At 39.1% G+C, this 22,982-nt stretch overlaps 1 protein-coding gene across 1 annotated transcript in view; it reads right to left on the reverse strand.

The window, feature by feature from the left end:
• Positions 1-1,089: 1,089 nt before the first annotated feature.
• Positions 1,090-22,982, reverse strand: part of LOC126261835 (selenoprotein M-like) — a 50,277-nt gene continuing 28,384 nt past the window's right edge. Inside the window, exon 4 of the mRNA XM_049958573.1 lies at positions 1,090-3,113. Coding sequence (XP_049814530.1) covers positions 2,997-3,113 — 117 coding nt within the window. The 3' untranslated portion in view covers positions 1,090-2,996. The remainder of the gene's footprint in view (positions 3,114-22,982) is intronic.

Consider the following 22,982-nt stretch of genomic DNA (forward strand, 5'->3'; position numbering starts at 1 on the left):
GAAACATAATCAAAGTGAAGTTGAGGCAAATATATGGCTATGATAGATGGCTTAAAACTCACCGTGAAGCATTCCACATGTAATAAACATGAATAAGTACATTTATTGCAAATGAGATACAAGTACAGCTATGGTTGTACAGCTAAGAGACAAAAGATATTAATATTAAATGTGTGGATAATGCTTCACAGTTCAGACAACATTCGCCTAAGAGATGGAATCTGTAATATAATGAATTGCTTTGGTGAATGATGTGTTGCATAAGCATTTTTTGAACCAGCAAATGATGATAGTCACTATAAACTATTTTTGCAATGATAATCCACTGTTTGTGTGTGTGTTTTATTTACGCACGTCACAGAGACAAGATAAATCTTGTTATACATTCACTCACTTGGAATCTGTTCAGTAAGATAGACCTTTTATGGATTTAGTCCATATCAATGTAATTTTGATGTTCCAATATATATTGATGTTCCAATATATATTGATGTTCCAATATATATTATATATATAATATGTTCCTTATAATTAATGGTCACTGTACACAAGACAAGAGTACAATATACAACACATTTACTATCAGAAGCATTGTATTTACTTTGAGAATTGGCCATTGGATTTGTACTCTCAATTTCCATCAGTAACTGCAACACTTTAGAAAACGAATTTAAATCGGAACAGCTTTGTGCGTGAGCTGAAATAGAAAGGTGTGCAAGATTGAATAATAGGATGTCTTTGCTCCTTATCACACTTTACTTCGTCACCCAGTATCACAGTAAAAATCCAGTGAAACAGTGCACTTACCATGTTGGCTGAGGTTCGGGCAGTGTGTGTGTGTGTGTGTGTGTGTGTGTGTGTGTGTGTGTGTGTGCGCGCGCGCGCGCTGTGAAATTTCATTGGACTAACCTGTTGTATGCCTGTTCATTATGGGAAACTGCAATCACCCACTGTAGCAAATTACCTCCACCTCATCTACATAAATTTCACTACCCCACGCACATTATTTCAGTGCTTTCATTACTATATTTTATACACCCTTGGAATTATAAGAGGAAAACAAATTACAAAGAAAAGAAAGTCCAGTAAAATGTTATATTTCTGCATTTTTATTGTGATTGGTTGGAAATTAGACAATAACATGAAGATAGGCCTGTAACAGACTATTTACAAAATATTCCTAAAACTGGAATGTCTGTAAGTACATTTACCTGAATAAGACGAATTAGATACTATATGCACAACAAAACACCAAGATATTTTGTACACACTATCACAATACAGTAAAGAGAAATACTATGTTACAAGTTTGTGCGTTCTTTCTTGTTCTAAAGTTATTTTTAGTTTCAGGAGCACTGTTTCAAAATGAGTTTTTAATGGGCAGTGGTCGACTATCGTTGTGTAAATATGAAAACTGTGTGTAAAAATTGCACACAGATATTGTGACAATACAACTCACCAGTACGGTATATGATAAACACTACACATGAAAGAAGCTTGTTTATGCCACATGCACAGATGAGAAAGGCATAAGTCTGCACCAGATCTGATGCAGCTACATTATTGTACATGGTTTGTATCACAGCTTGCAGCTTTAATGGAGGAGCAAATGTGGTTGCTTTCCATTGATAATTACAAAATAAACCATTACCAAAACACAACGTGCTTAGGGTACCTTATTATAGACACTGTATGAACTAACATTTATGTGATTTACAAAAAGAAAAATGCACATCATTGTATACATACAACTTCCAGAAAGACTTTACACTGATTGGCAAAATGTGGCAATGCCAAAACAAGACTATGACGGTGACACAGTGGCTGAAATGACAAACTGTTATAAAGTGCTAAAAATTTGTTTCTGGACTCTTTTATAACAACTACATGCTATTGGCAATAAGCTTACTTTCAACACTATCTAAAATCCTGACTACAGCTTAAACACATGGATGTTAGTGCAACATGGGAAATATTTCTAACAGTTTTTGGAAAAGGTGTGATGAAGGAGCCGCATAATGTTTTTGAACTAAAAATGTACCTAAATTCATCATTTGTGCAATGTTTCCATTTCTACAAAAGTATCCTCGGTTAATTTATTATATAAAACATTATTTTTCAACTTAGCTTCAATGAGAAACTGTTTGAATAAAGGCAACCATGACAACTTTGTTTCTGTGAGTAATTGGTTTACACACTCTGGATGAATACATGCAGCAAATTAACTACAACAAGATATCACAATACTAATAGGAGACTGAGTAAACTACACTATGACACTGACCAATTGCATCATGGACAATATGTCCCAAACTACAGCTGACGATCACAAATTACTTGATACAAACATCTACTTTATATGGAAGCATATACAGTTTATCAACCTGCATTCACGTATCATTTTATGAAATTCTTCTTCGGTATTTAAAATTTGCATTAATTTTACTGACACAGACACAAGTTCCACTTCAGCAACCATGTCACTAAGACTGTAATCAAATGAATTTACTTTCAATTTGGAAATGGCATCAAGTCAAAACTGATAAAAGTAAACATACTTTCATTTATAAACTATATTTTTCAATAAGAAAAATGAGTGGATATGAAGGGAACAGATGGGAAGAATTTGAAACAAGAAAAAAGGCTATAGTCTAATTTCTGGATTACTTTGATTTACAGTGATATGCACTTTTTTGGACCTTTGTTTATTATAGTTTCTGTATATTTAACAGCCTTAAGTCTTAAGCCACAAGTTACACTAATGCCCAAATAATAACAACTGGCAAAAAATCATTCATTCACACTAAATTTCTGATGCAAGACAGAAGCTCCTTCAGAGCCTTAAGCACAAACTGATTAACCCCGTGAAACATATACTGTTTTCAATAAAGTGATTGAAGTAATTTAATGAAACCAAATGGGAAAGTTTTTTTCCCTTTTTTCTTCAGATACTGGAACTGGAAGGACTTCATGCAAAAGACAAACTACCACCATCGTCAAAATTCATTTCGGTTCACTGTTTCTGCTTCACTTTTTTTATGAAATCCTCGGTCCACAAGTAAGGTGTTGCAATCCTTTCGGGACAATGGTGCCAGGTCAATCCTTTCCAACTCCTGAAAGTACACAAAAAATTGAAAACACATTTTTATATTAAAATAATAGTTCAGGACAATCATTATGAACATTTGTGAATTGTGTTTTGTTCATCTCAAGACGTACATTTCCAATCCATTTGGTTTGCATATAGGAGACATGTCAAAAATTTATAATACGGTTACAATGATTTTTATATTAATAAATAATAGCACTGCAATAAATAATAGCACTCTAAGGATATCTCTTGGGATATGTAACACATTGTATCCAGCTCTTATTTCCAGTTTGTCCTGCATGAATTCATCCATTCAGTGTCAGTACCTCATACAGCTTTCTTTTAAACGAGCCTAAATTCATCTGCATCAACTTGTTCCCTTTTAATTTATTACAAATTTTCATTCCCATGTATTGAGGTCCCTGGGCATACAGTCTGATTTCCCATAAATTATCAAAGTTTTCTACATATGATCACTGATTTAATTAAAAAATATTGTAATTTTAAATACTTCAGTGATGTGAGCTACACTCCAACATTTCACACATATATTATACTTATTGAGGCAACTTAAGTTTATTTTCAGAGAGCGAGAGAAAAGGGAAATAACCAAAACTAGAAGCAAAATAGGTTAGTCAGGACTAGTCTGACAAAATAAATATATTTTTGAAAAGAGCAGCTCTGACAGATTAGTAATGGACTTCAAATATAAACTGCATATCAGGGTATTGTTACCCTGAAACAACATACACATTCTATTTTGTTAAATATTTTTTCTGATTTCAACAGTAACGTCTGTTTGTGCAAGATATTTTATGCCAAACCTGTAGTATTTTAGAGAGATGGAGCACAGTACGCTGAAAGTGCCTGTTACACTGTAAAATATATCAAATTTAAGTACCTTCCCACAAAATAAGTGTTCCATGATACAACATTCCTGTTTTCCTTGCCAATTACTTCTATTAGTTGTCCTAAAAACTATAGTTCTCAGTGATACACCTACACACCTCAAGAATTAAATATTCTTTTAATGGTTTGCAGACTCCAAATGAATCATCTACAAGATAAGCCTAGCTGTAATGATACTGAAATTACTGGAGACTGAGTAGTTGTAAAAGGGTAAGACAATTCAACCCTTGACTTCTTCAATGGTAAACAATCTAGAAAATGTTTTCATGATTCATGGAAACCGCAAAAATCAAAGGACTGTCAGCTCATATCAACCACTAACCAAGATGACCATCAAGATTTATGGCTTCCTTAAGTTGATAAAAGCAATTGCCAGGATGACTGCTTCATAGCGAACATAACTTATTTCCTTTCTACATCCAAACATGTGTTCCATCTCTAAATTACCTCTTTGTCCCAACAAGTCCTTAAACTTTAATCTTCCTTCCTCATAATTTGAAGGAAACTCCAGTAAATCAACCCAGCACTCTATCACAGCATCACACACCCCTACTGTTTATATGGTTGTGCTTCCAGAGGAGGTACACAATAGAGACACCAATGTTTGCAGATTTACAGGTGCTCAATGTTCAAATTAGACAAATTTTCAATTGCCAGTGACATGTCAGTTCAAATACAGACAACAAGAATCACCATTGCCATATATAGAGGAGGAGGAGGAGGAGGAGGAGGAGGGGGGGGGTAGGTAGTGGTTTAAGGTTCCTAATAATGAGACTCAGTATTGATGTTCTGTATTAAATTCAAAATCTCTCCACAGTTCCTCATGCCAATATGAAATTCTAGATCTACATATTTTACTGTTGACATCATTTCTGCATAATCTTTCACCGATTGTGACAAAACCCATTTTTACTGTGATATGTTGTGAAATTTTGAACATTTGTGAGTGCCACAGTAAACTCCTGCTGTTATTGTCAAAAGGTCTTTAAGAACAGCAGGCCTATTCTTGTTCAAAATATACATTCTCTAATTTCATTGCATAATTACATGAGAAATAGGTTATTTTTGAGAATTTTCAGACGCTTACAAAACTGTATTTTTGTAAGTTATCAGCACAAGTGTTTTTGGATAACTTACTTCATAGCAAATCAGCATTTGTGATTCACAGTTACTGTCAAAGAACACATCACCCCGAATTTCACTGTATATCAATTGGAAACAATGTGCACTTTTGAGACTTTTTGGAAGTTTCCACTGTCCTGTGCGTAATCTGTCATAAATTGATGCAGCAGATATTCTAACCAACATATTGTTTACATGTAGTTTTCCCCCAAAGAAGACTATATATTACCTACATTTATCATAAATTAACTCTATATTCAAATTCACTAATAATTATAAATAACCTCAAAAAGTTTTACGAAATTAGTAATTTTTTTCTGTTGCCTCAACAGAAATCTCGTTATGTTTCAATTCTTGTAAGGAATTGTTAATCCTTTTAGCTCAAGAGGTATAAAAGATATCAGCAGGCTTATTTTTAAGTTATTTGTTCAATTACCTGTAATATACTGCACCAGCCACAATGCAGTCCTACTGTGAATCCTGTTCTCGAACACGCTAATTTGGTTAATGTTCTTAAGCAGCTGGAAATTACCCTGACTACTGTCAAACGACTGGCAGCAGCTGCAAATTGGTGTGTTGGATGAGCTCCAGAGAGTCAAGTACCAGTACCAAAGGTACCTCAAGTACTATCCTCTGCTGTGAATCCCGTCTGCTCTGCAGAAAGTATGGGCTCTGTACTTACCTGCCCGCTTGACTGCAAGTGGCATTTCAATGGTAGAGCTAGGCATCCTGTACAGTGGGGAAAGGGACCATGTAAGACTCGGGGTGTTATATTGATTCCCCAACCAACAAGATAGAGGTGCTGTCTTCCACTGCAACAGGAACTACCGTATTTACTCGAATCTAAGCCGCACATTTTTCCGGTTTTAGTAATCCAAAAAACCGCCTGCGGCTTAGAATGGAGTGCAAAGCAAGCGGAAGTTCTGAAAAATATTGGTAGGTGCCGCTACAACTAACTTCTAAAAATGGTTCAAATGGCTCTGAGCACTATGGGACTTAACTTCTGAGGTCATCAGTCCCCTAGAACTTAGAGCTACTTAAACCTAACTAACCTAAAGACATCACACACATCCATGCCCAAGGCAGGATTCGAACCTGCGACCGTAACTGTCGCGCGGCTCCAGACTGTAGCGCCTAGAACCGCTCGGCCACTCCGGGCGGCAGCTAACTTCTGCCGTCGAATATATGTAGCGCTACACAAGTATGCTTTGTGGGCACAAAGATAAATACTGGCGCCAAAACCTCTGCATCAGTAAATTAAAAAAAAAAAAAAAAAAAAAGGCAGAAGATGAGCTTTTTTTTTTCCTCCGACCCGAGTTTCGACCACTGCATTTTCATACATTATCCAACGAAGTAAATACAAATTCCGTATGGTTCATCTTCGAATGTAGCAGAATTTCAATGTACTACGAAAATCCGACTGGCAAGACTGTTAGGGATGTTTGTCAATATGGCCAACTCTACGTTCCGAGTTTTTTCCTACCTGTGAGAAGAGATGGTTGCTATTAGGAACCTGATGAAATGTGAATCACATGCAGTATTCTCTTCACCATAAGAATAATACGAATATAAACATTTTGCCATGTATTCTTTCATGTTTGCTGCTATCTCATTTAAATCCTGTCTGCCTAATAAACTACGAAACTAGAGTGAGACAACAGCAAACGCGGAAGAATATACGTATCGTGTCATGTTTATATTCGTATTATTTTTATGCCTAATAGTGATATAGTCAGAAATGAAGCAAGGCAACTGACTAGATTTTAAATGTAAGATGACTAATTTCTGTGCAGAATTTGATGTACTAAAGAAGCGGCCGCAAAGATTTTCAAACGGAGAAAAATTTGCGCCTAACTCTCGTTCAGAACATGTTCTATCATACGCAGTCTATTATTTGGTTCTTGTTGATCATTATCAAAGAAAGCAGCAGTGTAAGTAACAACAAATAGCAGTCTCTTGCCATTGTTTCGCTAATGAGACGATTCCTCTTTTTTTTTTTAAGCGGCGGTAGCGCGCACAAAAGCAAGTCATGCCGCGAGCGGCGACAGGCCGTCGCACTATTAGAATGCGACAAACAATGCATGACACAGTGCAGTAATCCATTTTCAGCTTAGAGTGACGTAAACACCTATAACAAAGAAAACGGCACTTATCAGATAAAAGCAAAATAAGCAATCGATTCAAACCAGACAAAGCACGTGAAAAAGGAAGGATACCCGTATAAATACGGATGGAGCGCCTGACGCATAGCAATGGCTACCTGGTAAAGCTTAACTGCTAAGCTTACGACTCAAACCAAACTACTGTAGCTGTATCGTCATTCATTCGACCTGAATTGTGTCTCATATTAAAATGGACCAACTTTGTTTCGATTTGGAGGTGCGGCCTAAAACTTTTCTCTCCCCTTGAATTTCGAGTCTCAAATTTCACGTGCGGCTTAGACTCGGGAAATTTTTTTTTCCTTTATTTCGAGTCTCATTTTTCAGGTGCGGCTTAGATTGGAGTGCGGCTTAGATTCGAGTAAATACGGAACGTCAGTGGGACTCACTTCACCTGTTTTGTTCAGTGTCAACAGGAGGCAAACGCAAAAGGGTAGGGGTCTATTAATTGTCGACAAATGACGGTGTCCCTTAGGGAAATGGCAACAAGGCACAGGAGAGAACACCAGGTGCACTCAGTGTGTATTCCTGGGGGCCTCATTCAACATTCCAGCTGCTACTGAGAGAACAAGGTGCCAGCAACTGCAGATTGTGGTGCAAATTAGAACAAATGATGCCTACTGTCTGGCCACCAAAGTCATACTTCGATCATTCCGGTGACAGCAGAAATGTTTAAAAGACCAGCCTAGCATGAGTTTCAATGAAGCTAACAATTTGCAGCAGCATCCCCAGAACCGATCATGGCCCCCCTTGGTTTTGAGTCGACTGGAAGGACTGAACTGGAGACTTTGAAAGTTCTGTGACAAGCTAGGCTGCGACTTCTTGGACTTTGGCCATAAGGTTGAGAACCCTAGGGCCCCAAAAAGGAACAGGTGTGCAATACACATCAGAGGCTACTATCCGGGTAGCCAAGTGTGTGTGGGGTGCACATACAGCGACTCTCCGGCCAATTCAGATAATGACAGCTGTAAGAAACCCTAAAGTATCAGTGTAAGATCAAAAAAATGCCTCACACAGGTGAGAGTATTATAACCCTAATGGTTAACTGCTGAAGCATTCGCAGAGTTCAAAGGGCTCCTGAAAAGAAGTGAAGCTACATAATACTAGGTAAAGAAAGCAGATTGAAACCTGACACTGATAGCTAGAAGATTTTTGCGGAAAACTGAGGTATATATTAAAAGGACAAACTAATGGGAAATGGAGGTGGGGTATTTGTCACAGTAGACAGGAAACTCAAATCCAAAGAGATAAAAACTGAAGCTGCATGTGAAATTGTTTGGGCAAGACTCAGTATCTAATGGGTGGGCATAAAATGGTAATTGGATCCTTCTGTTGTCCACCAGACTCATCTCCTGATAGTTCCGCAAACTCTAGAGAAAACCTCAGTTCGCTTGTACATAAATTCCCCAATCATACTGTAATCATCAGTGGAGACATTATTCATCCAACAATCAGCTGGAAGAATTACAGTTTTGTTAGTAGTGGTCATGATAAGACATCCTGTGAAACATTACTACATGCCTTCTCTATAAACTACCTAGAACAGATAGTTTGGAATACCATTCGTGATAAAATATATTGGATCTAATGGCAACAAATGGACTTGACCTCTTTGTGGATGTCCACATAAAATCTGGTATCAGTGACTGTGGGACAGTTGTGGCAACAATGATTACCAAAGCACAAAGGACAACTAAAACAAGCAAAAAATTATGTTCAGTAAACAAGCTAAAAAATTGATAGTGTCATATCTCAATGAGGGACTTCACACTTTGAGCACATGGACGGAGAATGTAAAGGAACTACAGCTGAAGCTTAAAAGAATAGTCAACTGTACACCGAACAGATATATATCTAGTAGAATAGTTTGTAGTGGGAGGGACCTCCATGGTATACAGTCACTGTAAAAAAGGGGGGGGGGGGGAGGTGGGGGGTGAGACCACTACATAACAGGTGTAAAACAAAGCATAGGACTAGAGATAGAGAGATGCTGAATGAAATGCATTTGACTGTCAAGAGAGCAATGTGTGAAGCCTCCAATAACTTCTGTAGCAGAATACTGTCAAATGACCTTTCGCAAAAACCAAAGAAAGTGTGGTTATTTGTAAAGACTGTTCAAGGCACCAAAGTTAAGTATCTAGTCACTATTGGATGAGATAAGTACTGAAACTGAGGATAGCAAAGCAAAGCTAAAATACTTATCTCTGTTTTCAAATGTTCCTTTACGAAGGAAAACTCACGAGAGTTATCCCAATTTAATCCTCGTACCATGGAGAAGATGAGTGAAATCAGTTTTAGTGTTAGTGGTGTTGAGAAACAGCTGAAACCCTTAAAACTAAACAAAGCTCCAGGGCCTGATGGAATCCCTATCATATCCCATATAGAAGTGATGCACAGGACTATCATCAAGTATCCTTGAGATCAATTTGTTGTAAATCCTAGAATGTATTCTGATCTCAAACATCTTTAACAGAATGACCTCCTCCATGCAAACTAAACTAACACAAATTCTGAAAACACTGATCACATGAAACCTAACTTTCACTTTTCTCACATGCTTCGGATCAAGACAAACAGAGATGCAGTATTTCTCAGTTTCCATAAAGCATTTGACTGTACCACATGTATGTTTACTGTTAGAACTGTGTCATTGTGTATAAAACTACTGCTGCTGGAGAAAAACCAATGTTTCGACCATGATTGCAGCGGCCTTTTTCTGGGTCTAATAGTGCATTCTAGCTATGCAGTGTCCTTTATATTTTCTTGTTACTGTTCACTGCACATGCCATTAGGTCATAATTTTAAAACAGTAGTTAGTTTCATTGGTCACTTAAGGAAGGAGAGGGACCATTATTTTAATAGGTTATTGCCATGGAAGGAGAATGTTAACTCTGTTGTCTATTGGCTCTTGCATTATGTGCCATGATTGTTGGTCACCGTCAAATGAGAAGTTGGCTGCTGTTTACCAACTGGTGGACATTGGCCGCGCAGCGGCATTTACTCGCCAGTAGTGCTCGTGCCTCGTGTTGACAGTGCGGTCTGTTGGGCTCTGATTGCTGGCAGCCAAGATGGGGCAAGCCTAAGTACAACCTCCCTGATCATGTTATTTTGGTGTTTAAGTATTTCGATGGCCTCTCTGATTTTGCGTTTCGTCACTAAGGACAAGGTTGATGCATTTACAAGGTGGAATGCGAATGTGGAGAGGCATACATCGGAGAGACTGTTAGGCCAATAGCAACGTGCATTCGGGAACACGAGTGCTATATTCGTCTAGGACAACACAACAAATCTGCAGTGGCAGAACATCATCAAGATTGCGGAAAAGAAATAAAATTCAGTGAAGCTTGTGTGTTGGACCAGCAGCCTGTTATGATGAAATGCAAAAATCAGAGAGTCCATTGAAATACTTAACCACCCAAATAACATGATCAGGGAGGTTGTACTCAGGCTTGCCCCCATCTTGGCTGCCAGCAATCAGAGCCCAACAGACCGCACTGTCAACACAAGGCACGAGCACTAACGTTGAGTAACTGCCGCCACGTGGCCGAGGTCCACCAGTTGGTAAACAGCAGCCAACTTCTCATTTGACGGTGACCACCAATCATGGCACATAACGCAAGAGCCAATAGACAACAGAGGTTACATTCTCCTTCCACCGCAATAACCTATTAAAATAATGTTCCCTCTCCTTCTTCCTTAAGTAACCAATGAAACTAACTACCGTTTTAAAATTATGACATAATGGCATGCGCAGTGAACAGTAACAACAAAATATAAAGGACATGCATAGCTAGAACGCACCATTAGACCCAGAAGAAGGCCGCTGCAACTGTGGTCAAAATGTTGGTTATTCTCCAGCAGCAGTAGTTTTATACATTAAAACGCAGTACCATACTCAGAAAACTTTTATGTCGACTGACTCTGGCTGCAGAAGCCTATGCAATTATATTACTGTTAGAAGTTCGATCACATGGGGTCTCAAGTGAAATTTGTGCCAGGATTGAGGACTTTTTGGTAGGGAGGGTGCAGCATGTTATCTTGGATGGAGAAGATGTAGAAGCACCTTCAGGTGGGACCCTGCTCTTCATATTGTATATTGATGACCTTGTGGACAATATTAACAGTAACTCAGAGGTTTTGTAGATGATGCAGTTACCTCTAATGAAGTACTGTCAGAGAGAATCTACATAAATATTCAGTCAGATCTTGATAAGATTTCAAAGTGGTGCAAAATTGGCAACTAGCTTTAAATGTTCAGAAATGTAAAATTGTGCAGTTCACAAAATGAAAAACATAGTAGCCTATACTATGACTATAGAATCAATGAGTCACAATTTGAATCAACCAACTCATACAAATACCTGAATGTAACACTTTGTAGGGATATGAAGTGGCTCAGTTGTGGGTGAAGCAGATGGCAGATGTCAGTTTATTGGGAGAATAATGGTGAAGTGCAATCAGTCTACAAAGAAGATTGCTTACAAATCACTTGTGCAACCCATTCTAGAATATTGCTAAGTGTGAGAGACCCCAAGTAAGTACTAATGGGGGATATTGAAAGTATACAGAGAAAGGCAGCATGAGTAGTCACAGGTTTGTTTGATTCATGGGACAGTGTTACAGAGGTGCTGAAGAAACTGAACAGTCAAGACTCTTGAAAATAGATGTAAACTATCCCAAGAAAGTCTACTAACAAAGTATCAAGAACCGGCTTTAAATGATCACTCTAGGAATTTACCACAACTCCCCTACAAATCACTCACATATGAATTCTGAGAACAAGAATATAATAACAAAGGCATTCAAACAACCATTCTTCCTGTGATACATACGTGAATGTAATGGGAAGGAACCCCAATAACTGGTGCATTAGGACAGACCCTGTTGTTGTTGTTGTTGTTGTGGTCTTCAGTCCTGAGACTGGTTTGATGCAGCTCTCCATGCTACTCTATCCTGTGCAAGCTTCTTCATCTCCCAGTACCTACTGCAACCTACATCCTTCTGAATCTGCTTCGTGTATTGATCTCTTGGTCTCCCTCTACGATTTTTACCCTCCACGCTGCCCTCCAATGCTAAATTTGTGATCCCTTGATGCCTCAAAACATGTCCTACCAACCGATCCCTTCTTCTAGTCAAGTTGTGCCACAAACTTCTCTTCTCCCCAATCCTATTCAATACCTCCTCATTAGTTATGTGATCTACCCACCTTATCTTCAGCATTCTTCTGTAGCACCACATTTCGAAAGCTTCTATTCTCTTCTTGTCCAAACTGGTTATCGTCCATGTTTCACTTCCATACATGGCTACACTCCATACAAATACTTTCAGAAACGACTTCCTGACACCTAAATCTATACTCGATGTTAACAAATTTCTCTTCTTGAGAAACGCTTTCCTTGCCATTGCCAGTCTACATTTTATATCCTCTCTACTTCGACCATCATCGGTTATTTTACTCCCTAAATAGCAAAACTCCTTTACTACTTTAAGTGTCTCATTTCCTAATCTAATTCCCTCAGCATCACCCGACTTAATTTGACTACATTCCATTATCATCGTTTTGCTTTTGTTGATGTTCATCTTATATCCTCCTTTCAAGACACTGTCCATTCCGTTCAACTGCTCTTCCAAGTCCTTTGCTGTCTCTGACAGAATTACAATGTCATCGGCGAACCTCAAAGTTTTTACTTCTTCTCCATGAATTTTAATACCTACTCCGAATTTTTCTTTTGTTTCCTTTACTGCTTGCTCAATATACAGATTGAATAACATCGGGGAGAGGCTACAACCCTGTCTCACTCCTTTCCCAACCACTGCTTCCCTTTCATGCCCCTCTACTCTTATAACTGCCATCTGGTTTCTGTACAAATTGTAAATAGCCTTTCGCTCCCTGTATTTTACCCCTGCCACCTTCAGAATTTGAAAGAGAGTATTCCAGTCAACATTGTCAAAAGCTTTCTCTAAGTCTACAAATGCTAGAAACGTAGGTTTGCCTTTTCTTAATCTTTCTTCCAAGATAAGTCGTAAGGTCAGTATTGCCTCACGTGTTCCAACATTCCTACGGAATCCAAACTGATCTTCCCCGAGGTCAGCTTCTACCAGTTTTTCCATTCGTCTGTAAAGAATTCGCGTTAGTATTTTGCAGCTGTGACTTATTAAACTGTAATCATCAGTGGAGACATTATTCATCCAACAATCAGCTGGAAGAATTACAGTTTTGTTAGTAGTGGTCATGATAAGACATCCTGTGAAACATTACTACATGCCTTCTCTATAAACTACCTAGAACAGATAGTTTGGAATACCATTCGTGATAAAATATATTGGATCTAATGGCAACAAATGGACTTGACCTCTTTGTGGATGTCCACATAAAATCTGGTATCAGTGACTGTGGGACAGTTGTGGCAACAATGATTACCAAAGCACAAAGGACAACTAAAACAAGCAAAAAATTATGTTCAGTAAACAAGCTAAAAAATTGATAGTGTCATATCTCAATGAGGGACTTCACACTTTGAGCACATGGACGGAGAATGTAAAGGAACTACAGCTGAAGCTTAAAAGAATAGTCAACTGTACACCGAACAGATATATATCTAGTAGAATAGTTTGTAGTGGGATGGACCTCCATGGTATACAGTCACTGTAAAAAAGGGGGGGGGGAGGTGGGGGGGTGAGACCACTACATAACAGGTGTAAAACAAAGCATAGGACTAGAGATAGAGAGATGCTGAATGAAATGCATTTGACTGTCAAGAGAGCAATGTGTGAAGCCTCCAATAACTTCTGTAGCAGAATACTGTCAAATGACCTTTCGCAAAAACCAAAGAAAGTGTGGTTATTTGTAAAGACTGTTCAAGGCACCAAAGTTAAGTATCTAGTCACTATTGGATGAGATAAGTACTGAAACTGAGGATAGCAAAGCAAAGCTAAAATACTTATCTCTGTTTTCAAATGTTCCTTTACGAAGGAAAACTCACGAGAGTTATCCCAATTTAATCCTCGTACCATGGAGAAGATGAGTGAAATCAGTTTTAGTGTTAGTGGTGTTGAGAAACAGCTGAAACCCTTAAAACTAAACAAAGCTCCAGGGCCTGATGGAATCCCTATCATATCCCATATAGAAGTGATGCACAGGACTATCATCAAGTATCCTTGAGATCAATTTGTTGTAAATCCTAGAATGTATTCTGATCTCAAACATCTTTAACAGAATGACCTCCTCCATGCAAACTAAACTAACACAAATTCTGAAAACACTGATCACATGAAACCTAACTTTCACTTTTCTCACATGCTTCGGATCAAGACAAACAGAGATGCAGTATTTCTCAGTTTCCATAAAGCATTTGACTGTACCACATGTATGTTTACTGTTAGAACTGTGTCATTGTGTATAAAACTACTGCTGCTGGAGAAAAACCAATGTTTCGACCATGATTGCAGCGGCCTTTTTCTGGGTCTAATAGTGCATTCTAGCTATGCAGTGTCCTTTATATTTTCTTGTTACTGTTCACTGCACATGCCATTAGGTCATAATTTTAAAACAGTAGTTAGTTTCATTGGTCACTTAAGGAAGGAGAGGGACCATTATTTTAATAGGTTATTGCCATGGAAGGAGAATGTTAACTCTGTTGTCTATTGGCTCTTGCATTATGTGCCATGATTGTTGGTCACCGTCAAATGAGAAGTTGGCTGCTGTTTACCAACTGGTGGACATTGGCCGCGCAGCGGCATTTACTCGCCAGTAGTGCTCGTGCCTCGTGTTGACAGTGCGGTCTGTTGGGCTCTGATTGCTGGCAGCCAAGATGGGGCAAGCCTAAGTACAACCTCCCTGATCATGTTATTTTGGTGTTTAAGTATTTCGATGGCCTCTCTGATTTTGCGTTTCGTCACTAAGGACAAGGTTGATGCATTTACAAGGTGGAATGCGAATGTGGAGAGGCATACATCGGAGAGACTGTTAGGCCAATAGCAACGTGCATTCGGGAACACGAGTGCTATATTCGTCTAGGACAACACAACAAATCTGCAGTGGCAGAACATCATCAAGATTGCGGAAAAGAAATAAAATTCAGTGAAGCTTGTGTGTTGGACCAGCAGCCTGTTATGATGAAATGCAAAAATCAGAGAGTCCATTGAAATACTTAACCACCCAAATAACATGATCAGGGAGGTTGTACTCAGGCTTGCCCCCATCTTGGCTGCCAGCAATCAGAGCCCAACAGACCGCACTGTCAACACAAGGCACGAGCACTAACGTTGAGTAACTGCCGCCACGTGGCCGAGGTCCACCAGTTGGTAAACAGCAGCCAACTTCTCATTTGACGGTGACCACCAATCATGGCACATAACGCAAGAGCCAATAGACAACAGAGGTTACATTCTCCTTCCACCGCAATAACCTATTAAAATAATGTTCCCTCTCCTTCTTCCTTAAGTAACCAATGAAACTAACTACCGTTTTAAAATTATGACATAATGGCATGCGCAGTGAACAGTAACAACAAAATATAAAGGACATGCATAGCTAGAACGCACCATTAGACCCAGAAGAAGGCCGCTGCAACTGTGGTCAAAATGTTGGTTATTCTCCAGCAGCAGTAGTTTTATACATTAAAACGCAGTACCATACTCAGAAAACTTTTATGTCGACTGACTCTGGCTGCAGAAGCCTATGCAATTATATTACTGTTAGAAGTTCGATCACATGGGGTCTCAAGTGAAATTTGTGCCAGGATTGAGGACTTTTTGGTAGGGAGGGTGCAGCATGTTATCTTGGATGGAGAAGATGTAGAAGCACCTTCAGGTGGGACCCTGCTCTTCATATTGTATATTGATGACCTTGTGGACAATATTAACAGTAACTCAGAGGTTTTGTAGATGATGCAGTTACCTCTAATGAAGTACTGTCAGAGAGAATCTACATAAATATTCAGTCAGATCTTGATAAGATTTCAAAGTGGTGCAAAATTGGCAACTAGCTTTAAATGTTCAGAAATGTAAAATTGTGCAGTTCACAAAATGAAAAACATAGTAGCCTATACTATGACTATAGAATCAATGAGTCACAATTTGAATCAACCAACTCATACAAATACCTGAATGTAACACTTTGTAGGGATATGAAGTGGCTCAGTTGTGGGTGAAGCAGATGGCAGATGTCAGTTTATTGGGAGAATAATGGTGAAGTGCAATCAGTCTACAAAGAAGATTGCTTACAAATCACTTGTGCAACCCATTCTAGAATATTGCTAAGTGTGAGAGACCCCAAGTAAGTACTAATGGGGGATATTGAAAGTATACAGAGAAAGGCAGCATGAGTAGTCACAGGTTTGTTTGATTCATGGGACAGTGTTACAGAGGTGCTGAAGAAACTGAACAGTCAAGACTCTTGAAAATAGATGTAAACTATCCCAAGAAAGTCTACTAACAAAGTATCAAGAACCGGCTTTAAATGATCACTCTAGGAATTTACCACAACTCCCCTACAAATCACTCACATATGAATTCTGAGAACAAGAATATAATAACAAAGGCATTCAAACAACCATTCTTCCTGTGATACATACGTGAATGTAATGGGAAGGAACCCCAATAACTGGTGCATTAGGACAGACCCTGTTGTTGTTGTTGTTGTTGTGGTCTTCAGTCCTGAGACTGGTTTGATGCAGCTCTCCATGCTACTCTATCCTGTGCAAGCTTCTTCATCTCCCAGTACCTACTGCAACCTACATCCTTCTGAATCTGCTTCGTGTATTGATCTCTTGGTCTCCCTCTACGATTTTTACCCTCCACGCTGCCCTCCAATGCTAAATTTGTGATCCCTTGATGCCTCAAAACATGTCCTACCAACCGATCCCTTCTTCTAGTCAAGTTGTGCCACAAACTTCTCTTCTCCCCAATCCTATTCAATACCTCCTCATTAGTTATGTGATCTACCCACCTTATCTTCAGCATTCTTCTGTAGCACCACATTTCGAAAGCTTCTATTCTCTTCTTGTCCAAACTGGTTATCGTCCATGTTTCACTTCCATACATGGCTACACTCCATACAAATACTTTCAGAAACGACTTCCTGACACCTAAATCTATACTCGATGTTAACAAATTTCTCTTCTTGAGAAACGCTTTCCTTGCCATTGCCAGTCTACATTTTATATCCTCTCTACTTCGACCATCATCGGTTATTTTACTCCCTAAATAGCAAAACTCCTTTACTACTTTAAGTGTCTCATTTCCTAATCTAATTCCCTCAGCATCACCCGACTTAATTTGACTACATTCCATTATCATCGTTTTGCTTTTGTTGATGTTCATCTTATATCCTCCTTTCAAGACTGTCCATTCCGTTCAACTGCTCTTCCAAGTCCTTTGCTGTCTCTGACAGAATTACAATGTCATCGGCGAACCTCAAAGTTTTTACTTCTTCTCCATGAATTTTAATACCTACTCCGAATTTTTCTTTTGTTTCCTTTACTGCTTGCTCAATATACAGATTGAATAACATCGGGGAGAGGCTACAACCCTGTCTCACTCCTTTCCCAACCACTGCTTCCCTTTCATGCCCCTCTACTCTTATAACTGCCATCTGGTTTCTGTACAAATTGTAAATAGCCTTTCGCTCCCTGTATTTTACCCCTGCCACCTTCAGAATTTGAAAGAGAGTATTCCAGTCAACATTGTCAAAAGCTTTCTCTAAGTCTACAAATGCTAGAAACGTAGGTTTGCCTTTTCTTAATCTTTCTTCCAAGATAAGTCGTAAGGTCAGTATTGCCTCACGTGTTCCAACATTCCTACGGAATCCAAACTGATCTTCCCCGAGGTCAGCTTCTACCAGTTTTTCCATTCGTCTGTAAAGAATTCGCGTTAGTATTTTGCAGCTGTGACTTATTAAACTGATAGTTCGGTAATTTTCACATCTGTCAACACCTGCTTTCTTTGGGATTGGAATTATTATATTCTTCTTGAAGTCTGAGGGTATTTCGCCTGTCTCATACATCGTGCTCACCAGATGGTAGAGTTTTGTCATGACTGGCTCTCCCGAGGCCATCAGTAGTTCTAATGGAATGTTGTCTACTCCCGGGGCCTTGTTTCGACTCAGGTCTTTCAGTGCTCTGTCAAACTCTTCACGCAGTATCTTATCTCCCATTTCATCTTCATCTACAACCTCTTCCATTTCCATAATATTGTCCTCAAGTACATCGCCCTTGTATAAACCCTCTATATACTCCTTCCACCTTTCTGCCTTCCCTTCTTTGCTTAGAACTGGGTTTCCATCTGAGCTCTTGATATTCATACAAGTGGTTCTCTTCTCTCCAAAGGTCTCTTTAATTTTCCTGTAGGCAGTATCTATCTTACCCCTAGTGAGACAAGCCTCTACATCCTTACATTTGTCCTCTAGCCATCCCTGCTTAGCCATTTTGCACTTCCTGTCGATCTCATTTTTGAGACGTTTGTATTCCTTTTTGCCTGCTTCATTTACTGCATTTTTATATTTTCTCCTTTCATCAATTAAATTCAATATTTCTTCTGTTACCCAAGGATTTCTATTAGCCCTCGTCTTTTTACCTACTTGATCGTCTGCTGCCTTCACCACTTCATCCCTCAGAGCTACCCATTCTTCTTCTACTGTATTTCTTTCCCCCATTCCTGTCAATTGTTCCCTTATGCTCTTCCTGAATCTCTCTACAACCTCTGGTTCTTTCAGTTTATCCAGGTCCCATCTCCTTAAATTCCCACCTTTTTGCAGTTTCTTCAGTTTCAATCTGCAGTTCATAACCAATAGATTGTGGTCAGAATCCACATCTGCCCCAGGAAATGTCTTACAATTTAAAACCTGGTTCCTAAATCTCTGTCTTACCATTATATAATCTATCTGAAACCTGTCAGTATCTCCTGGCTTCTTCCATGTATACAGCCTCCTTTCATGATTCTTGAACCAAGTGTTAGCTATGATTAAGTTATGCTCTGTGCAAAATTCTACAAGGCGGCTTCCTCTTTCATTCCTTCCCCCCAATCCATATTCACCTACTATGTTTCCTTCTCTCCCTTTTCCTACTGACGAATTCCAGTCACCCATGACTATTAAATTTTCGTCTCCCTTCACTACCTGAATAATTTCTTTTATCTCGTCATACATTTCATCAATTTCTTCATCATCTGCAGAGCTAGTTGGCATATAAACTTGTACTACTGTAGTAGGCATGGGCTTTGTGTCTATCTTGGCCACAATAATGCGTTCACTATGCTGTTTGTAGTAGCTAACCCGCACTCCTATTTTTTTATTCATTATTAAACCTACTCCTGCATTACCCCTATTTGATTTTGTATTTATAACCCTGTAATCACCTGACCAAAAGTCTTGTTCCTCCTGCCACCGAACTTCACTAATTCCCACTATATCTAACTTTAACCTATCCATTTCCCTTTTTAAATTTTCTAACCTACCTGCCCGATTAAGTGATCTGACATTCCACGCTCCGATCCGTAGAACGCCAGTTTTCTTTCTCTTGATAACGACGTCCTCTTGAGTAGTCCCCGCCCGGAGATCCGAATGGGGGACTATTTTACCTCCGGAATATTTTACCCAAGAGGACGCCATCATCATTTAATCATACAGTAGAGCTGCATGTCCTCGGGAAAAATTACGGCTGTAGTTTCCCCTTGCTTTCAGCCGTTCGCAGTACCAGCACAGCAAGGCCGTTTTGGTTAATGTTACAAGGCCAGATCAGTCAATCATCCAGACTGTTGCCCCTGCAACTACTGAAAAGGCTGCTGCCCCTCTTCAGGAACCACATGTTTGTCTGGCCTCTCAACAGATACCCCTCCGTTGTGGTTGCACCTACGGTACGGCCATCTGTATCGCTGAGGCACGCAAGCCTCCCCACCAACGGCAAGGTCCATGGTTCATGGGGGGGAGACAGACCCTATGCCATGTATTTCATGGTGGTTTGCAGAGTACGGATGCAGATGTAGAAGTGTGTGTGTATACGACAATGTTGTTGATGTTCCATTTGTCAAATGGAAACACAACCCAGCACAGTACATCGCCATCAGTGACTCGGAACTCATTCTCAGATCATAACTCCATATTTTGATGAATGTTAAAAGCAATGCTTATGGCAAACTCTTCATACAAAATATTGATTGGAAAGTATACGAGAGCTGCTTAGTAGGTGAACACACTTGAGTGTGTAAAATACAGAGAATATTTACCTTTATATCAAAATCCTCACAAGAAATTAATGGAGTGCTAAAAGAAACAGCAATGCCCACTATATTAAAGTCCAATATAAGGCAATACTTTCAATTAACAATTTCGATATGATGGATGAAACAGGCACTCAGTTTCTCTGCGAACTATGCAGTTTCTTCGCACCTTTCATAAGATAAGAAGGGCTTTTCAGCAGCGTCATATGAACTATTACACTGGTGTGTTATGGAGAATTTTGCACCTCATCCACCCCCTTCCAAAACACTATCACAAGAACATCATACTGGATATAAATTGAGGCAATTTCAATTTAATCCAGCTCACTGGTGGTTGAGGCTGCTATGTGTAGCCATGTGTTTCTTTCCAAAGATCCCATTTCTTGTGATAAGTAGCTTTCACTTCAACCAACAGAATGCAATAATATGCAGCATTCACCAATGTCCTATTAAGAAAATACATGAGTTTCACATATTCTGAATCCAAAAGGATTGTCATGAGTAATTTCCCTGCTGACAAATAAGTTTTAGTCTCCTCTCCTGCACTCTTCCTCTAGTATACAGTGTCAGATCCACATCTCACCATGTGTCATGATTTGCCACGAGTACATTTCTCCCACCTCAAGCAATACAAAATACAAAATAACTATACTGGTTACAAAACTTGATAGTTAAGAGCTGAAATTGGAGCTCTTAATTACATCTTACAACAACAGGCCAGACCCTACAAGCCACTGATCTCGGTGAACTTTAGCTCTCTATTAGGGGGCCACTTGTGAAAGAGAAGGGATAATTAGTTGGCATCATTAGAACAACCGTCAGGCCTACAAACTAATAGTTTCAGTCATTGAGGAATTAGAGATTTCAACCATTTTAGATATACTTGAATAGGAAAGCCCTTGTTAACTGAGGCCATGGCCAATTAATGTAAGGCCTACACTCAAATAAAAATCATCTTAAATGGGGTGGATTAAAGTCACACTTCTTTTAATTTCTTTTGCTGCATGTTGAGAAAACATCAGCAAATTGAAAACTATTACTTACAAGATGATCACTTTTTTCCTTGTATACAATAAAATTTGCTTGATTTAAAATAACTTTCACAACAGGTTTTATTCTCTGGCCAAAGAGCAAACAACTACTGCAAGAAGCCCGATTTAACTCCATGCACCTCAAGCTGATTGTGGTGTGAATGCAGGCCTTAAACCGCTTGGCCACTACCCTAAGTGGTTTTCACCTTTAAGTATGTCTGCAATGGATCACAACTAATAGTTCTTCAACATCTTGGAAATTATTAAGGTGTGGGTCTGATGTGTGCAAATAAAATGTTCCTTATGCTTAAGAGTTTCATTGATTCAAACTGTTCTGAAACATGTCCTATGACACGAAAGTATAGGGATATAAACTGTTTCACAGGAGTTACTTTTAAGTACTCCCCAGTTAGCATGCATTCATTGAAATTTATAAGCTGCAAGGTCTGACCTCTCCTTGCAAATGAGGATTAAGAGAACGGAAGAGGACACAACTCAGACATTCATGCCATACAGTTGTTAGCAATCATAAAGCAACAATCTATTTACTAGTAGAGCATAGGAATAATGATTGTTTAAATGCCTCTGTGAACACTGTAATTAGTCCTCGTTCTCGAGATCCTTACGGGAGTGATATTTAGGGCATTGTAATATATGTGTAAAACCCTCTCATAACGCTGTTTCTTCAAGCCTTGTAAGTAGGCCTTCTGGGGATAGTTTGCAAATATCTCCAAGCACCTACCAGCTTAGTTTTTACAGTGTCTCTATGATGCTCTTCCATGCACCTAAGTAACCTGTGATCATTCATGTTTCTCTTCTCTGTATACATCCAACATCCCCTGTTAGTCCCATTTGGTACAGGCCCCACACACTTGAGCGACTTTCTCAGATCTGATTCTAGGATTGATCGCACAAGTGTTTTGTAAGCAACCTTCTTTGTAGACTGAGGGCACTTCCCTACAATTCTAGCAATGAAAGGAAGTCTACCATATGCTTTATCTATGCCTGAGCCAATGTGACTGCTCCCCTTCACATCTTTACAAACGTTACACTTGGCTATCTGTATGAAATGATCAATTACAATTATGACTCTATGACTTTGTAATCATAGGATACTAGTACGGTGTGTTACTATTAATATTGTCTGCCACGTTATTAACATTCAACATGGACAGCAAGGGTCTCCCACATTTTTCTGGGGCAAGCCTGAAGATCTTGTAGATCTATTGATGACTCTCCCTTCAAGATGACACACTGTGTCGTTCCTACCAAAAAATCCTCAATCCGATAACAAATTCTGTTCTATTCCTCATATTATCATCTTTTTCATAATAATTGTTGATGTCGTACTGAGTCAAACGTCAGAGGCAGGAAACAATGTATCTGCCTGACTTTTCTTTGATCCAGGGTTTTCAGGATGTCATATGAGAAAAGTGAAATTTGGGTTTCACATGA

This window comes from Schistocerca nitens, chromosome 1 (assembly GCF_023898315.1).
Source record: "Schistocerca nitens isolate TAMUIC-IGC-003100 chromosome 1, iqSchNite1.1, whole genome shotgun sequence".
Taxonomy (NCBI): Eukaryota; Metazoa; Arthropoda; class Insecta; order Orthoptera; family Acrididae; genus Schistocerca; species Schistocerca nitens.